General features: G+C 45.8%; 1 protein-coding gene across 2 annotated transcripts in view; it reads right to left on the bottom strand.

Moving 5' to 3' along the window:
- Window positions 1-3110: 3110 nt before the first annotated feature.
- Window positions 3111-17667, bottom strand: part of GALNT6 (polypeptide N-acetylgalactosaminyltransferase 6) — a 57567-nt gene continuing 43010 nt past the window's right edge. For both annotated transcript variants that reach the window (XM_028721478.2, XM_077923825.1), the window contains exons 6-11: window positions 15151-15268; window positions 11834-12034; window positions 10981-11112; window positions 9034-9135; window positions 7055-7207; window positions 3111-5060 (exon numbers count right to left, since the gene is read on the bottom strand). In XM_028721478.2, coding sequence (XP_028577311.1) covers window positions 4947-5060; window positions 7055-7207; window positions 9034-9135; window positions 10981-11112; window positions 11834-12034; window positions 15151-15268 — 820 coding nt within the window. In that variant the 3' untranslated portion in view covers window positions 3111-4946. The remainder of the gene's footprint in view (window positions 5061-7054; window positions 7208-9033; window positions 9136-10980; window positions 11113-11833; window positions 12035-15150; window positions 15269-17667) is intronic.

Here is a 17667-nt window from a genome sequence, read left to right as displayed (position 1 = left end):
CTGACCAGATGGAGGTAAAGCACCAAGCTGCATGTAGCCTGTTAAGGCTTGGGACTCAGCTACATTAGTAAAAAAAACGACAGCGCTTTGAATGCATTATAAACATGCAACACGAGAAGGCGCTGGAGAGCAAAAAAAAATATTTGCTGTTTTACATAGCGCCTTTTTTCTTTTGGTATAACAATTTAATTTCTGATTTATTATAGTGTTCCTCCCCCCGTATGTAGATCTGCCCTTGCACTTTGAGAGAGATGAAGCAGTGCCAATGTCACAGCTGCCAAGGGGCGGTGACACCAGGTGGAGAAGTGAGAAAAGAAGGGACAACAGAGCTTTTTTCCAAGACAGTGCAGAAAAGAGGAACGGCCCATTTATTTTTAACTATACTTTTTTAACTATGCTTCTTCAGAGGGAACAGAGGTGAGTAACCATAATTCCAAACATGATCAAAAGCCATACCAATGTAACCAGAAGCTAAGCAAAGAAAAGCAATTTTTTGCTGTTACCTGCAAGAGATGTGCACAGGTTTTCCCCCCCAGGTTCTCTTGGACTTCATAACCCTCTGTACATATTTTTACAAAGCCTCATAGCTGGTGTAGCTTGGGAATTGGAGGGGAGGGAGAAATAAGTGCAGTTTTGAAAGGCTCAATCTGCCATCTTGATTCAAAATGGCACCCAATTGTATGTAAACGTAGACAAAAACCTGCTCCTTTATCTCAGGAACCATCATGAAAAGAATTGGTCACGATACCTTGAGAGGTGTCCAAATGGACAAACTACTGTCCGAAACACGTATCAGATTGGAGCAAAGACCACACTAAAAACTAGTACAGTCGTACCTTGGTTTTTGAACAGCTTAGTTCTCGAACATTTTGGCTCCTGAATGTCGCAAACCCAGAAGTGGTTGTTCCAGTTTGTGAACTATTTTTGGAAGCCAAACGTCTGATGGGGCGTCCAATTGCAGGAAGCTCCTGCAGCCAATCAGAAGCTGCGCTTTGGTTTCCGAATGTTTTGGAAGTCAAATGGACTTCTGGATTCCGTTTGACTTCCAAGGTACGACTGTATTGAGATGTTGTGGACTGCTCATGACTATCCCATGTCTCTTTCCTCATGCGTCATCTGCTAGTGCCCACTGCGGTCATTCCCCAATCTGAGGTCCCCCCAGATGAAAAATTCATGGGGAGAGCTATCAATGGCTACTAGTCAGAGGCAGTAATGCCTCTGAATGCCAGCTGGAAACTGCAGATAGATTCTGCTTAGGCATCTGGTTGGTCACTGTGAAAACAGGATGCTGGACTGAATGGGCCCCTGGCCTGATCTAGAAGGTTCTTCTAATGTTCTACATGGGGCTGTTGTCTGAGCAATATGTCTACCTTGTTGTTGTTGTTTAGTCGTTTAGTCGTGTCCAACTCTTTGTGACCCCCTGGATCAGAGCACGCCAGGCACTCCTGTCTTCCACTGCCTCCCGCAGTTTGCTCAAACTCATGCTGGTAGCTTTGAGAACACTGTCCAACCATCTCGTCCTCTGTCGTCCCCTTCTCCTTGTGCCCTCCATCTTTCCAAACATCAGGGTCTTTTCCAGGGACTCTACTCTTCTCATGAGGTGGCCAAAGTATTGGAGCCTCAGCTTCACGATCTGTCCTTCCAGTGAGCACTCAGGGCTGATTTCCTTCAGAATGGATAGGTTTGATCTTCCTGCAGTCCATGGGACTCTCAAGAGTCTCCTCCAGCACCATAATTCAAAAGCATCAATTCTTCGGCGATCAGCCTTCTTTATGGTCCAGCTCTCACTTCCATACATCACTACTGGGAAAACCATAGCTTTAACTATACCGGCCTTTGTTGGCAAGGTGATGTCTCTACTTTTTAAGATGCTGCCTAGGTTTGTCATTGCTTTTCTCCCAAGAAGCAGGCGTCTTTTAATTTCATGGCTGCTGTCACCATCTGCTGTGATCATGGAGCCCAAGAAAGTAAAATCTCTCACTGCCTCCATTTCTTCCCCTTCTATTTGCCAGGAGGTGATGGGACCAGTGGCCACGATCTTCATTTTTTTGATGTTGAGCTTCAGACCATATTTTGCACTCTCCTCTTTCACCCTCAGTAAAAGGTTCTTTAATTTCTCCTCACTTTCTGCCATCAATGTTGTGTCATCTGCATATCTGAGGCTGTTGATATTTCTTCCGGCGATCTTAAGTCCGGCTAGGGATTCATCCGACCCAGCCTTTCGCATGATGAATTTTGCATATAAGTTAAATAAGCAGGGAGACAATATACAGCCTTGTCTACCTAGACCTATGCAAACTGATCCTACTTGCTACCAACCACCCCATGGGCAGTTCAGAAAGACACACCATATGGCTAATTGGTTTTGGAAACGAAGAACCTTCAGAAAGCAGACCTTTCAGAAGCATTGCAGCTTGCTGTTCCAATAAATAAAAAAACAAATTGAAAACCCCAGGGCCTGCCCAAACTCTTGGGTGTGCCTAAACCAGCTTTTTGGATCCCAGACATTATGTGAACTCTCTTGCTTAGTGGTCCAAAATTATGTGACTGGGCAGTATTTCCAGAACAACACTTACTCTGCAACATCATTGCTGCTGTTCCTATGATATGTCCCACACATATATTGTTCTGTGCCCTTTTGCTGATAAATGTTGTGGTCACTGGCAACCGCATGAAAATTAATGGTTCTGGAGATAAAAGGGCAGGAAAATGGTTGCCAGTTTGGAATCTCTCCACAGACCCCAATGGCTTATGTATAAATATCCTCCAATGTTTGACTCAAGATATGAAATACTCAGAAGCAATTAAGAAGTTCGTTGTGTGGCAGTAAGGGAGCAACACCCAACTTCCATGGGGTCTGATATACCCAGCCAAAATAAAATTCTTTTAAAAAATTTTTTTTGGAGTCCAACATATTTATACAGAATACACTTAAAACATGAGGACTGATCAAAGGGAAGACTTGAAGCTAATATTTTTCTCAAAAGCAGCTTCCAACATTAGCCTGCTATTTAACACTTGATCTCTCTCTCTCTTTCACACACACACACACACACACACACACACACACCGTTCAAGAGCAATTTGAAAGGAAGCAAAGTCACACAAGATTCTCTTGTAAAATAGAATTTTAAGTTTTATTATTTCCAGTTGGAAATTTACCCAAGGCAGGTCTTTGCCTTTCAGCTAAAGCCTTCCTGGAAATGAACACAATGGGAAAACCAATGTCACCTCTGCATTCAAAATCTAGGGAAACAGTCAGCACCTTTGGTCTTTCTTCAAAAAAAACCCCCACAAACAAACGGCTTTTAAAGTGTAGTGTGCTCAAAAACACCCAATTCTTAGGATGTTCTGGAGGTACATTTTCCTTCAAATTCATCTCTACACTTTGCATTAAATGGACAGTGCAATAGCTAATCAAGCTATGGGTAAGAAGAGGCTCATTGTGAAGTCACGACGAAGCTGCTGCTTTGTGGCTGAACAGCATCTTGGGCTTGCATTTGGAAAAAAAATAAAAATCCCCACCTCCAGTGACATCCCCAAAACAAATAAGCTATTTTTCTTAACAGCATACAAAACAAATGAGGAAAACAGGGGATTTGCTCCATCAGGCAACTGCAACTAGCAGTATATCATGGACTAATTTATTTCAGCAGGTGTTTTTGTAAAGACAGGCACGCACACACTCATTCCCTGTTGGGTAGTCTCAACAATCCCATCCATGAAGGTGATTCTGCAGGTTTCTGCAGCATCCGTTCCCTCAAAGCAAGCAGCTTCTCCATCTGGTCTTAAAAAACATTAGCAGCTTTCCTCGCTCTAAGGCATCACAGTGTACAATCAAGGTAATGAGAGGATCAGGAAGTTGTCAAACCGTGCAGACTACACAAACAGGTGGGGAGGGGGTCAAGTTCATGTCAAAGGCCTCTGGAGGTCTGGATTGCAGCGATCAGAAAGGCACACCAGGTCCCTGATATTGGGAGTCGTAAGGAAGGGCTTAGCAAAAATGCTACCCTTCCATCATTCCTTTGTTTGAGGTCCAGGGAGTACATCTCCCCTCTTTGGTAAAGGGATTAAGCTGCCTTGAGGATGTTTTAAAAAAGAGAGAAAGGGACTTATTTGCAGCGCAATGGTGAGAGGCCTGACAAGGTAAGGCACTGGCAACGGGCTGTGCAAAGAGGTGAAGATTTCAGCCACAAAACAATACCAAAACAATAACAGTGTTACACTATTGTAAAATGCAGTCCTGACCTACTGAAACTTGGGGGGACAACAGTTTCTGCACTGCATCTGTGTGCAAGATCTTTTTTTTTTTGGGGGGGGGGGACACAGATGATAAACTCTTATAAATGTCCCCCCAAAGTCTTTACAATGCAGTTTCTCCTTCCACAGTCTCCGTGTGGTCAGAAGATGCTTTTCCTATGTAACAGAGTTTAAAGTCATTCTTATCTTTGGCATCAGTTATTTTCTAAACTATCCCACAGGTAAACTATTTCTTAGGACAGGCTCTGCACCTCCGCAAGCTGCTACTTCCTACGCTGCTCACAGCATACAAAAGTTAAGAGGAAAAAAAATATTTTACATCCTATCAACGCCCCCCCCCCCTTAAATCTACTGCAAAATAAAACCACCGTTGTTGTCCGTCTCACAATATGGAGCTTTGATTAACAATACTTATGGTACTCTAAAGGGCAAACTCACCAGCTTGGAATTTTACTTAATTAAAAAGAACTAAAGATACACCAAGGTTCGCTGTGTCCTCTTTGACCATCCCATCCCACAAAGGCACAAAAGTGTTTTGTAAGTCAAGTGTGATTGCGCAGCATATTTGACTGGGTTCCCTTCTTTCTCTGAACTTGTCCTCTGTCTTCTTGGTAGTGGAGTTAAGAGAACAGAAACTTTCACCAGAGGACCTTGGCAACAGGCTACGTGGTCTTGGCCAGGTTTGCTTAGCTGAAGTACCAAAGCTGATGGGGATCTGCAGAGTTGCAGGAAGCCATGGAAGGATGCTCTCCCCTTGCAGACAGACATTTGTTAGATGCCACATTTTTAAGAAGGTGATCCTAAAAGAAGAAGAAATTGAAGAGCATTGCCTTAGATCACTCCAAAGTCCATCCAAGCCCAGTATTCTATCCCTCAGAGACGTAGGAGACAGTCCTATTTGCAATTAGAAAAGGAGAACACAAAGCTGATAGATTTTCCCTGTATCCTCACAGAGTGCGATATATGGATATTATACCTCTGTACCTATAGCTCAAGGACGCAGGTGGCACTGTGGGTTAAACCACAGAGCCTAGGGCTTGTCGATCAGAAGGTCGGCGGTTCAAATCCCCGCGACGGGGTGAGCTCATGTTGTTCGGTCCCAGATCCTGCCAACCTAGCAGTTCGAAAGCACCTCAAAGTGCAAGTAGATAAATAGGGACCGCTCCGGCGGGAAGGTAAACGACGTTTCCGTGCACTGCTCTGGTTTGCCAGAAGTGGCTTAGTCATGCTGGCCACATGACCTGGAAGTTGTATGCCGGCTCCCTCGGCCAGTAAAGCGAGATTAGCGCCGCAACCCCAGAGTCATCCGCGACTGGACCTAATGATCAGGGGTCCCTTTACCTTTTTACCTATAGCTCACAAGGCTTCCAAGGAAGTCCAGCACTCTAGGAATCTGCAATTTTTGGGAGCAGCACCAAATGCCCCTTTTGAAATTTGCCTGGTATTTGCTAGGGACAAAGTTCATTGGTTTTGGGGGTGGCGGAGGGGAAATATTTGCAGTGTTTCTGAAGTAAGGGGGGTACACTTACCATTGCAAAAGCATCCTCTCCCCTCTTGACTGAATGTGGGGAAAATATCCGCCACTCAAGTCAGGTTTTTGTTGTTGTTTGTGGCAAATGACCATTAACAAGGAATATGTTAATTCTTGTTGCTGCTACCATGGACAGCAGCAGCCAAGGGACAAGACAGGAGTTCTTTGGGGTGGTCAGAGAGTGGCTACAGCTTCCTGCACTCCCCTGAAGCCCAGAATATCCCAGAAGCATGTTCGTGGGGAAGAATTGTGGCTCATCTGGCATTTCCCCCAATTCTGGAAGTTTATTTTTTATTTTTTGAAAAGGCTCTCCTTATCTGTAGCACCTTGGTCAGCATAACTCGCCGCTGCCAAAATACTGTGAATATGGCCACCCCACAAATAAAATCACCCTGTTGGGTCCTGCAGTCTCACTTGCCCCCTCCAAAAAACAAGAGCCAGAAACATTTTAATTCCAGTGTTTTTCATCACAGCCCTATTGTTTAAAGAGAGATTAAAACCCTGTCTTTGGCATCAACCATTTTCAGACAGGTTATTAAGCATCCGTGCTTATTTAGCTAAGCTCATTTGGCTCTCATGGGCTCCCTGGGGAGGAAGGGCAGGATATAAATGGAATGAATTAATAAATGCTAGTTAGTCATTGAGAGACTTGCCCCTCCATGAATTTTTAGAATGACTTTTTTTTTTTTTGAGACCATCACCAGACCAGGTGCTAGAGCAGGCATAGGCAAACTCAGCCCTCCAGACATTTTGGGACTCCCATCATCCCTAGCTAACAGGACCAGTGGTCAGGGATGATGGGAATTGTAGTCCCAAAACAACTGGAGGGCCAAGTTTGCCTATGCCTGTGCTAGAGAAACATGGAACAACCCAGCAAACAAATAGCGTTGTGAAAATGGAGTTCTCTCTCTTCCCCACTTCCCCTTCAAAGCAGTGGGGGCGAGCAGCTCCCAGAACGCCAAGAGGGATCGTCAGAGCCTCCTTTGTGGTGGCTGCTGCAACTTCTCATTACAGCACACCCCAAGCCCACACTCAGTGGCTGCTCTCTGAAGGAACTCCTTGCTCTCCAGAAAAAATGGCAGAATAGAACTGCCCATTATGTACTTTGGCCAGGCCAGGCCAGGCTGCAGCCATAGCAGCAAGGGATGTCTGTCTGGCAAGCAGTGGACGACTGATGGGGGGGGGCAAAAACGGGGGTTCCGAGAGCAAGAGATAAGCCCGCCGCTCTGAAATCTACCTATGTCTATAACTTAAAGCACTCACATTAGTCAGTTCCCATTCTTCATTTTCCGGCACCCGTGAGTGCTTCCCTGTATAGTGACAGTCTCCCAGTTCCACGGGTCCCATCTTTGAACGGAGGCAGAGCTGCTTGCCGATGTTGTGCCGCAGGTCTCGCTGGGATGTGTATTCAAAGTACTGAGAACGACAAAACACAAAAGAACAGCCACCGGGGAGTTGCTAAGAGGCCTTCCTCATCAAAAAGCAATTGAGAGGAGTCAGGGTTTTGCTTCGTTCTGGGGTAGAGCGATTTATTTTTACACTTCAAGAAATTGTGGATGCAAAACAAAGGGGTAAGCAATCCCTTACCAGTTTTGCAAAACTGTTCTCAGCTGTTTTGGGGAACAAGTCTATACAGTTGTACCTTGGTTGTACCTATACAGTTGTACCTATACAGTTGTACCTTGGATGGCGGCTAACAGATTCAGGTTGAATCCTGACAAGACAGAAGTACTGTTTTTGGGGGACAGGAGGCGGGCAGGTGTGGAGGATTCCCTGGTCCTGAATGGGGTAACTGTGCCCCTGAAGGACCAGGTGCGCAGCCAGGGAGTCATTTTGGACTCACAGCTGTCCATGGAGGTGCAGGTTAATTCTGTGTCCAGGGCAGCTGTCTACCAACTCCACCTGATACACAGGCTAAGACCCTACCTGCCTGCGGACTGTCTTGCCAGAGTGGTGCATGCTCTAGTTATCTCCCACTTGGACTACTGCAATGCGCTCTACATGGGGCCACCTTTGAAGGTGACCCGGAAACTGCAATTAATCCAGAATGCGGCAGCTAGACTGGTGACTGGGAGTGGCCGCCGGGACCACATAACACCGGTCCTGAGAGATCTGCATTGGCTCCCAGTACGTTTCTGAGCACAATTCAAAGTGTTGGTGCTGACCTTTAAAGCCCTAAACGGCCTTGGTCCTGTATACCTGAAGGAGCGTCTCCACCCCCATCGTTCTGCCCGGACACTGAGCTCCAGCACCGAGGGCCTTCTGGCGGTTCCCTCATTGCGAGAAGTAAGGTTACAGGGAACCAGACAGAGGGCCTTCTCGGTAGTGGCGCCCACCCTGTGGAACACCCTCCCTTCAGATGTGAAGGAAATAAGCAGCTATCCTATCTTTAAAAGACATCTGAAGGCAGCCCTGTTCAGGGAAGTTTTTAATATTTAACGCTGTACTGTTTTTAACACTTGATTGGAAGCCGCCCAGAGTGGCTGGGGAAACTCAGCCAGATGGGCGGGGTATAAATAATAAATTATTATTATTATTATTATTGGTTGTCGAACTTAATCCATTCCGGGAGTCCATTTGACTCCTAGAACCATTCGAAAACAAAGGCGTGACTTCTGATTGGCTGCAGGAGCTTCCTGAACTCAATCGAAAGCCATGGGAGCCGCGTCGGAAATTTGGCTTCCGAAAAATGTTTGCAAACCGGAACACCTGCTTCTGGGTTTGCGGCATTCGGGAGCCGATTTGTTCAGCTACTCAGCCGTTTGAGATCCAAGGTATGACTGTAGAAGGTGTATTTTGATTAATGCAGTGTTCTTTTTTTCCTGTTTTAAAATGGAAACCTAGGGGGAAAATGTGGGTATGCTCTTATCCTAGGAAAGCTGCAAGTAGTTCAGACAGTGCAGAATAATTTCTACAGAAGCACCTGTTTGCCTGAAATCATGGGGCAGCACAAAACTTCCAGCGCCTGAAAGCATAGCCCTGTGGTGTGTGCTCAGACATGAGAAGAGACATGGAGTGGGGTCCAATGAAGCAGTTCCATTTGCACAAGGACTTTTGGGTGTGCAGTGGAACATCTTTCCCTGTACACCCCCTAACTCTGTTCTGGGGTTTTCTCCAATCCTCTAGAAGGGTGTGGGAAAGGGCATGAGAAGAGATGAGAAGGAGGGGAAGATTCATTGCACAAATGGGAGTGTTTTGCTGGATTCCACCCTAAGACCGGGCTTTTCTCACAAATTCCATACCTGATTGCCTCCCATCCCATGGCAGGGGTACATGATGAGCGGCTTCCCTCCATGGTTGTTCTCTCCAACATCCAGGCAGCGTTTGGCACCCTCATTTCTAATCTGAAAACAATCCAACACTGTCAGGGGTCCATCTACAGCCAGAAGCAGTACCTAGGTGCGAATTTGCCTAAATACTCAGAGACACAGCCCCATAGACTCTACACTCTTTCTGTAAGCAGAGTGCAGTCCCGAATTCCCCCCCTTCAGCCCAACTAACCTCCCACCACTCTCAAAGCAACTATATCTAACTTATCTTCCCTTTCTAGCTACTAGCATACCTAGTTCCTGCTCAAGAAACAAAAACTGTACCACTCCCTTGCAACATATACACCCTTTTTCAACCCCCCCTACTAGGTTTCAAATCAGAATATTCTACGTTCTGGAGACAGTGAAGGCCATTAGACTGGTTCCTTAGTAGAAATGACGGAGGGAGGGAGGGAGGGAGAAAAGCAGGGGCTTAGGAAGGGAGGCGGTGGGGGCGGACCGCCCCAGGTGCCCTCACTGAGGGGGGTGACATTTGGCGCGCCACCTGCCCGTGACTCCCAAGCCTACCCTGAGCCATTGAGGTAAGGGGGGGAGCTGCGCCGCTCTGCTGGCGCCGTTCCCCCCTTCCCTCTTCATTTTGACAGCTTGGGGTGAGGCTTGGGAGTTGCGGGCAGGTGGCGCGGTGAATGTTCGCCATGGCCGGCTCGCTCCACCCCCAGCTGCAGGGCCCCTGAACGGGTATTCTGTGCCTGGGAGGGCACACACTGCACCCCCCCTCGGGAGCATGCCCGCTCTGGGCAGCGCAGGCATATGCTCTGCTACTGGAGGGAAGGAAGGAGTCAAGAGTTCATAAGCTGAGAAGTAAAGGTAAAGGGACCCCTGACCATTAGGTCCAGTCATGGCCGACTCTGGGGTTGCGGCGCTCATCTCGCTTTATTGGCCGAGGGAGCCGGTGTACAGCTTCCGGGTCATGTGGCCAGCATGACTAAGCCGCTTCTGGTGAACCAGAGCAGTGCACGGAAACGCCGTTTACCTTCCTGCTGGAGTGGTACCTATTTATCTATTTGCACTTTGACGGGCTTTCAAACTGCTAGGTCGGCAGGAGCAGGGACCGAGCAACAGGAGCTCACCCCGTCGCGGGGATTCAAACCGCCGACCTTCTGATCGGCAAGTCCTAGGCTCTGTGGTTTAACCCACAGCGCCACCTGCGTCCCTTAAACTGAGAAGTACAGATTGACAAAGCAAAAATTAAAGCTTTTGAAGGCTGGTTAATGAAGGGTTTGCTTTATGTAGCAAAGCCAAAGGGCAGCAAATAAAAGACTCATCCATATCTCCTTTTCTACTGCATAGGTCCCTTCTTTAAAGCTCTGTGTCCAAGTGGTCCCCCCTCCTGCCTTGGCGCTTTCCCCCCAAAACCTGCTGAATCGGAGCAAATGGCAGTCTGGGGGAAACCTGAAGTGCCCTTTGTTGTGCTTCAGCTTTGAAGCATGGTGTTGTGCTTGGAAAGCAACAGGACAAAAGATATGAGTCGATGTGTGAAGACGTGCACCATTTTCACTTGCTGGAGAATCAAACCTATTCCCGGAGTTTCACTCTCAGTCACATTGGAGTGGGATGGAAGATTGGAAACACACAAGCAATTTTAAATGTTTATACATGTAGGTTTTACAGGCCTACCATCTAGATTTGGAACATACATATATGTACAATCTGAATCTGGACCAGACACTGGCATTCTGAGCCAGTCCTCACTGCAGAATATATTATGAACCAAGGAAGGGCCAAGTGGAAAATTTGGGGTGTTTCTTCTCGAGGCATCTGGCGGAAGGCAGTTGGATGTAGAAGGCAAGGCTAGATGCTCCTTTGCTGTGACCCAGAAAGAACTCTCTCATGCAATGAACACCCCAAACCCACACTTACAGCTCCGTAAAACGCCGGCGTAAGGTCTGGGATGAAGATCTCAGGATAAATGGTTTGTAGGTACCAGGTGAAGTTCTTGCAATGTAACCGCTCCTTCAGCTCAAGCCTCTCAGCGAGGTCTCCATACGTTTTCTGACAAGGTACAGCACGGTTTGTTTGTTTTTAAAGTATCAGTTCATAAGAAGGAGACAATATCACTGCCCACCCTCCTTCCTGTATAGAACCCACCAAATCTCTAAATGAATTCTGAAAACAAACAATTCCTTACTTAATTTTTAAATTTGCTTAAGACAGGGGTCACCAACCTTTTCAGCAGGGGGCCGGTCCACTGTCTTTCGGACCTTGTGGGTGGCCAGACTACATTTTTTGGGGGGAAAATGAACGAATTCTTATGCCCCACAAATAACCCAGAGATGCATTTTAAATACGTAAACGCACACATTCTACTCATGTAAAAACACGCTGATTCCCGGACTGTCTGCGGGATGGATTTAGAAGGCGATTGGGCCGCATCCGGCCCCTGGGCCTTAGCTTGCCTCCCCATGGCTTAAGATGCGAGAAGGGCTGTCTTAAGCATATGCGGCGCTGGGATGGAAAGATCCGCCCAGCGCCCCCCCCCCCAGTTGCCCAGTCCCAGGCATGCAGGAGGACGGAGCTGGCCTCCCCAAACTGTTGTCCTCTAGATGTTTGGACTCCAGCTCCCATCAACCCTGATCATAGACTCTGCTAGCTGGGGCTGATGGAACTTGTAGTCCAAAAACTGAGGAAGGCTGCTCTAAATACATGCTTGAAAACAAGGGATGGGCACTCCTGATCCTTCAGAGCAACTTCCAGGGGAAGTTGGCTTACATACCTCTCTAGCCATCTGGGAGGCCTGCTGGTTCCTTCTGTAGAAGATTTCCTTGTAGTCGTCCATCCAGACTTCCGCCAGACGCACCTGGTTCCTGGAGATGACTTGAGTTCCTTTGGGGAAGGTGTGGGGACTCTTGGAACGGAACACGTGGCCAACCACGGAGCAGGGGATGATCTCCAGCTGGCCCCCACACTGCCAAACCTGCAGAAAAGATGTGCCCCCCATCCCAACAGAAACCCTTAATTTGAGCCTGCCTGGGCCAAGGTGTGAAATGTGTGGCTATCTTTTATGCCTTTCTCTTCTTTAAGGGAGAGAATCAGCATCACAATCATTAGGAAGCTGCCTTATATGGCACTGGTCCATCTACTTTAGTATTGTCTACACTGACTGGCAGCTGATCCCCAGGCTTTCAGATTAGAAATGTCCCAGTCCTACCTGGAGATCCCATTGATTGAACCTGGGACTTTGTGCATGCAAGGCAAACGCTCTACCACTAAGCTATGGATCTTCCCAAATAATGCTTTCCCCATTACCAAAAACCACCCCTCCCCAACTCACACACAGGAGAGAAGCTGACATGGGCACCAGTTCTTCTTTCTTGGGTGCATGTGGGGAAATAGCAGCTTTGTCTTTGGAACAGTGGTATGGAGAAAATGTTTGACACTGCCTCTCTCGCTCTACACCATGCTTGAAAGTCCAGGCACCAAAGCTGCTGCTGTAATGGGGAACCAGTAGCCTTCCAGACACTGGTCAGCTCCCGCTAGTCATCAAATCATTGAATTGTGGAGTTGGAAGGGACCCGGGGGTCATCTGGTCCAACCCCCTGCATTGAAGGAATCCCAACATGACAGATGACCATCCAACCTCTGCTTAAAATTCTCTAAGGAAGGGGAGTCCACCAACTCTTGCGTGAGTCCCAAATGGTCAGGAGTGATGGGAATCAGAGTTAAATATCTGGAGGTCCACAGGTTCCTCACCACAACTTTAAAAAGCAAGCTATCATTTGTTTTATCATATGTGGTGGACTTGTAAAAGGGTAAAAGAGTATTGGGAAATAATTTGTAATGGATTGAAAAAAAACGTTTTAAAGTACCCCCCCCCCAAAAAAAAACCCCAGAGTCCTTTTTGTTGGAGATAATTCAGATGGAAATTCACAGGTGTCAAAAAAGGCAATTTATGTGTGCCACTACTGTGGCCCGTGTTTTGTTGGCCCTAAATTGGAAAACGAGTGAGGTTCCAACTAAAGAAGAACGGCAACTTAAGCTGATGGAATACACGCAGCTGGCAGACTTAACTTACAGAATAAGAGCACAAGAAAAATATACATTTAAAGAAGATTGGAAAAATGTTTACTGAATATATGAGTGAAAGTTGTGTACATTTGAAAATGCTGGCAGCATTAAGATATATTCAACAGTGTAAATAAGTTTTGATGGATGTAATAATGGGATACTGAATGGTTTAGTTTATGTAAAATATGCAGGGATCTATGGCATGCAAATTGAACAATGGAAGGAGAAGAAGGGAAGTCATTGATATTTTAAGGTTGTTCAAATGAATATTCTAAAATGCAAAATAGAAAAACCTCATAAAATTTTTTATACAAAAAAACAAATTAGCAAACTGAAACACAAATTATGCGTTTCACATATCATCTTCCCTTGTGTCACGACCATGAATGCTGCAATTTAGGTACAGAATGGTCCTGTCAGCAAGAGTCAGAGAGCTCCAACAGCACCAGAGTCTGAGGAGCAGAAATCCTGAGATCATCCTCTTCCCCACCAGCCCCTTCAAAGGAGCCCAGGCCCCACACCCAGAGCTGGTGACCCCAATGTTACCAGTGAGGAGCTAAAGGGCCTCTTCACCAACCCAATGATTCCTTATACCCCAAAGCACGCATTCCACTCTGGTATGGATGAAACTGGGCCCTACTTTGGGGTCCCACTTAGAAGTAATCTGGACTTTGCCACTTTGAGATTTGTCTAGCTAGCAACCGGGGTGGGTGAACATCACTAGGGTGATACAAGCAGCTGCAACCATGCTTAATGTCTCTGCAACAGAACATGTTGCAGCTACTTGCTCCCTTCTGCTAGTTGGCTGTGGGCACATTATAGACCTGAGTATACCACTGAAGGCACGACCGGGCATTTCTGTGGGTGTGCATTGGCAGTCCTGGATAGGAGATCCCTGGCTCTCTAAGAAACTTCTATACCCACTCCTGATTTTCCTTGCAGCCACAGGGTGGCACTCCAAACAGCTTTTAGCCTTCGAAAGCTGCTTTTCAGACAGGGCCCTTTTGAAAATTAACATCTATGCTCGTAAAACCACCATAAAGAGCACCCACGTGATCCACTCAAGCTTTTCATTGCAATAATGAAAGAAAACACACTTCCCCTCCTTAAAAAGGATTTCAGTTATTTCCTTTACTTTATATACCCATATCTAATCTGTAAATTTTACCAAGTTTGCAGTATCCCAGATTTTCTTACACTTTCCTAGTAATTCTAAGGGAGCATAACTCTTTCAATAATGTGTAGCTGTCACACTTGCTGTGAGCAAATTCAGAACCACATTGCTGCTTGCACACATCCTTTATCAATAGAAATTGAAGGTATATACATGGTTAGAACCACTACTTATGCAGGATGCATGTTTTATTGCAACAGGAACGACCCTCTCTTCCCCAGCCCTTTTTCTCCATGGTGGAAGAGTTTGGAAGATTTTGCTTCCAGTTTTGGTTAACTACACCTTCCCTGTGCCATCCAAATCCGACAAACAATGATTAATTTGGAAGCCGCCCAGAGTGGCTGGGGAAGCCCAGCCAGATGGGCGGGGTATAAATAATAAATTATTATTATTATTATTATTATTATTATTATTATTATTATTATTATTATTAACTATGGTTTATTTGAAACAAGCCAACTTTGAAATTGTGGTTTATGAAGCTGGCTTGTTTCAACAAATCACAGATATCATCAACCACAGGTTTAGGGTTTGGGTGCAATGTTAAATTATGGTTAATTGAAACCTGAAAAAAGACATGTCACAATCCTTTAGTTTTGATTCCCCCCCCCCCTTTAAAGCAGCAAGACAAACCAACCCTAATGGCAATACATTACAAAGCAAACGATGGAATGTTGTTTCTCATCCTCTCCCTGGGATTGCCTTGTTGGAGAGCTGGTGATTGATTGATTGATTGATTGATTGATTGATGAATGAATGCTTCCCTGTGCTGCAAATTTGGTATAGTTGGAAAATACGCCGGGCCAGCCATAGCTGTACTGCAATTAGGATATTGTACCTTTCCTTCTTACCCGAAAGGACATCTCCACGTTTTCCCCACCCCAGATTTCCATCTGATCATCGTAAGAGCCGATGTGCTCAAAATAGGACTTGGAAATGGCAAAGAGTCCGCCAGCAAATGTGGGAGTCCTGCAAAAAGGGAGAATTGTGAGTATGTTATTCAAATTCCAGCAAGAGAGATACTTAGCGAAAGGGAAACTGCAGCATCAATCAGCGCTCAAGATCCTCTCTGAAATTCCTAGTTTGATCTTTAGGGTATATAGACTTGTTCCTTACACCATCTGGGAGCTGCATGCATCAATTTCAGGCAAGCAGGTTCTGCCCACCCCAGAATACCATCATTGCAGGAGATCAGATCTGTGGCGAGGAGCCAAGGCTTTTCTTGCAATACCCCTGAGGCTCTGAGAGACGATTCAGGCAACTCTGCAAGGGACCTCCATTTAGGCTAGCTTTCTGAGGAGTGACCTGTTGGTGCTTCTTTTTGCTGTTCTGTTGAATTAGGTTTTTTTAAAAAGAAATTTATGCATATGAATTTTGTATGTGTTTGAGAGGTGCATTTGCTTATGATTGCTTATACCAAGGTCCCAGTAGTCTGACGTCCCAAAATCTAACTACTCCCACAACTGATGCTCTTACAGACCGCTGATCTGATCCTTGGAACTGTATTTCGAAAGTATTAAAACCAGGTTCTAAGCTATGCAACAGGAAGAACAAACATGTATTAAATAAAACAGAACAAGAAGAACGTGCGAGAACAAGGGTCAATAGGACTAAGAGAACATCAAAGGCCTAGAGGAAGGGACAGTTTACACCACTGCCCACCCATTGCTTCCATCACAGCTGCTGCTGCAAATCTCAAGGAAGTGCAATCCATCCAGATGCTCAAGATGTTCTTCAGGAATTACTGGGTACTGAATCATGGCTGGAGAGCATGCAAAGTGTGTAGGGGTTATTTTCCAACATGGTCCTTGCAGAATCATTTAAAAAAAACCCTGCACTTTTTGTGCAACTTTTCCAGTCACCACTACCTTCCAAACTTTTAAAAATAATATATTTTTGTTGTATGCTATTTTGTTGTATGCTATTTTACTTGGAGTCTTGCTGTCAAATAGATGTGAAGAATGGACAAGTTGATTGAATATTGTAAGAGTCAGTATAAACAAATACATAGCTTAGTAGCTCTCGAGTAAATCTAGCAGAGTTGAAATAGATAGGGCATTTAATAGAGAACAAATTGGATGATTAAAAAGATGTGGATTATGCAGTGTAGTGGAAAAGCAAAGGAACCAGGAAAAGTGTGGGAGGGAAGTCATATGGTATATGTACATATGCTGAAATATGTATATATGTTGAAACAAAAAAATAAGTAAAAAATAAATAAATAAAATTCCTTCCAGTAGCACCTTAGAGACCAACTAAGTTAGTTATTGATATGAGCTTTCGTGTGTATGCACACTGTATTTGGTATGAAGCTGTAAGTGGGACAGGGGGAAGGGGGAGGGGGAGGGGGTTAAATATGCTCTCTGTTCCCATTTTTGAAAATGCAAATAATTAAAAAATAAGATGTGAGGATTTAAATGTTTTAAACAGTAGAAGCTGACCTGTGTGCCGCACACATGCACCCCCCCTAGAAATTCCAAACTCTTCATTCAAACTGAAACTATGAACAGTATAAACTTTCATACGCTTATTTTGCTTCCAAAAGTGCATAGAGCCCAAGACATGGCGTTGTATCCAATTTCAGCCATGCTCAGAGCAGACCTACTGCAATTAATGGACATGGCTGGCTTAGGTCCCTTCATTTCAATAAGTCTACTCTTGAGAAATGGACACGGGTGGCGCTGTGGGTTAAATCCTAGGACAGAAGGTCGGCGGTTCGAATCCCCGCGACGGAGTGAGCTCCCATTGCTCGGTCCCTGCTCCTGCCAACCTAGCAGTTCGAAAGCACATCAAAGTGCAAGTAGATAAATAGGTACCACTCCGGCGGGAATGTAAACGGCATTTCCATGCACTGCTCTTGTTTGCCAGAAGCGGCTTAGTCATGCTGGCCACATGACCCGGAAGCTGTACGCCGGCTCCCTCGGCCAATAAAGCGAGATGAGCACCGCAACCCCAGAGTCGGTCACGACTGGACCTTATGGTCAGGGTTCCCTTTACCTTTTTACTCTTGAGAAAACCAGCAGCAAGCAAGCCCAGATGTGTTGAAGGAGAGGGAGAGCTAAGGAGGAGAACGTGAGGCAGGCCTTGGCTGATCACATCAGAAGCAGCAGGAACAGCCCCAGTGCTTAGGATGGCGCTCAGTCATTAGGAACTTTAAGGCAGAGCCTTTTGGAGGCAGACAAGCCCTTCATTCAGCCTCAGGTATCATTACGATAAATGCATATTGCCAAGCCAAATTTGAGAGCACTTGGGGACGAAGCTTTTCAATCCGCCCTGCTCCTTTCGCAAGAGGCATTTCTTTCTTTCTTTTCAAAAAAGAGAGAAATGGAGATCGTAGTCGAAAACTTGCTTCAACAAGGTCCCCTCAG

Source organism: Podarcis muralis, chromosome 2, assembly GCF_964188315.1.
Source record: "Podarcis muralis chromosome 2, rPodMur119.hap1.1, whole genome shotgun sequence".
Taxonomy (NCBI): domain Eukaryota; kingdom Metazoa; phylum Chordata; class Lepidosauria; order Squamata; family Lacertidae; genus Podarcis; species Podarcis muralis.
This window is presented reverse-complemented; position numbering and strand designations above follow the sequence as displayed.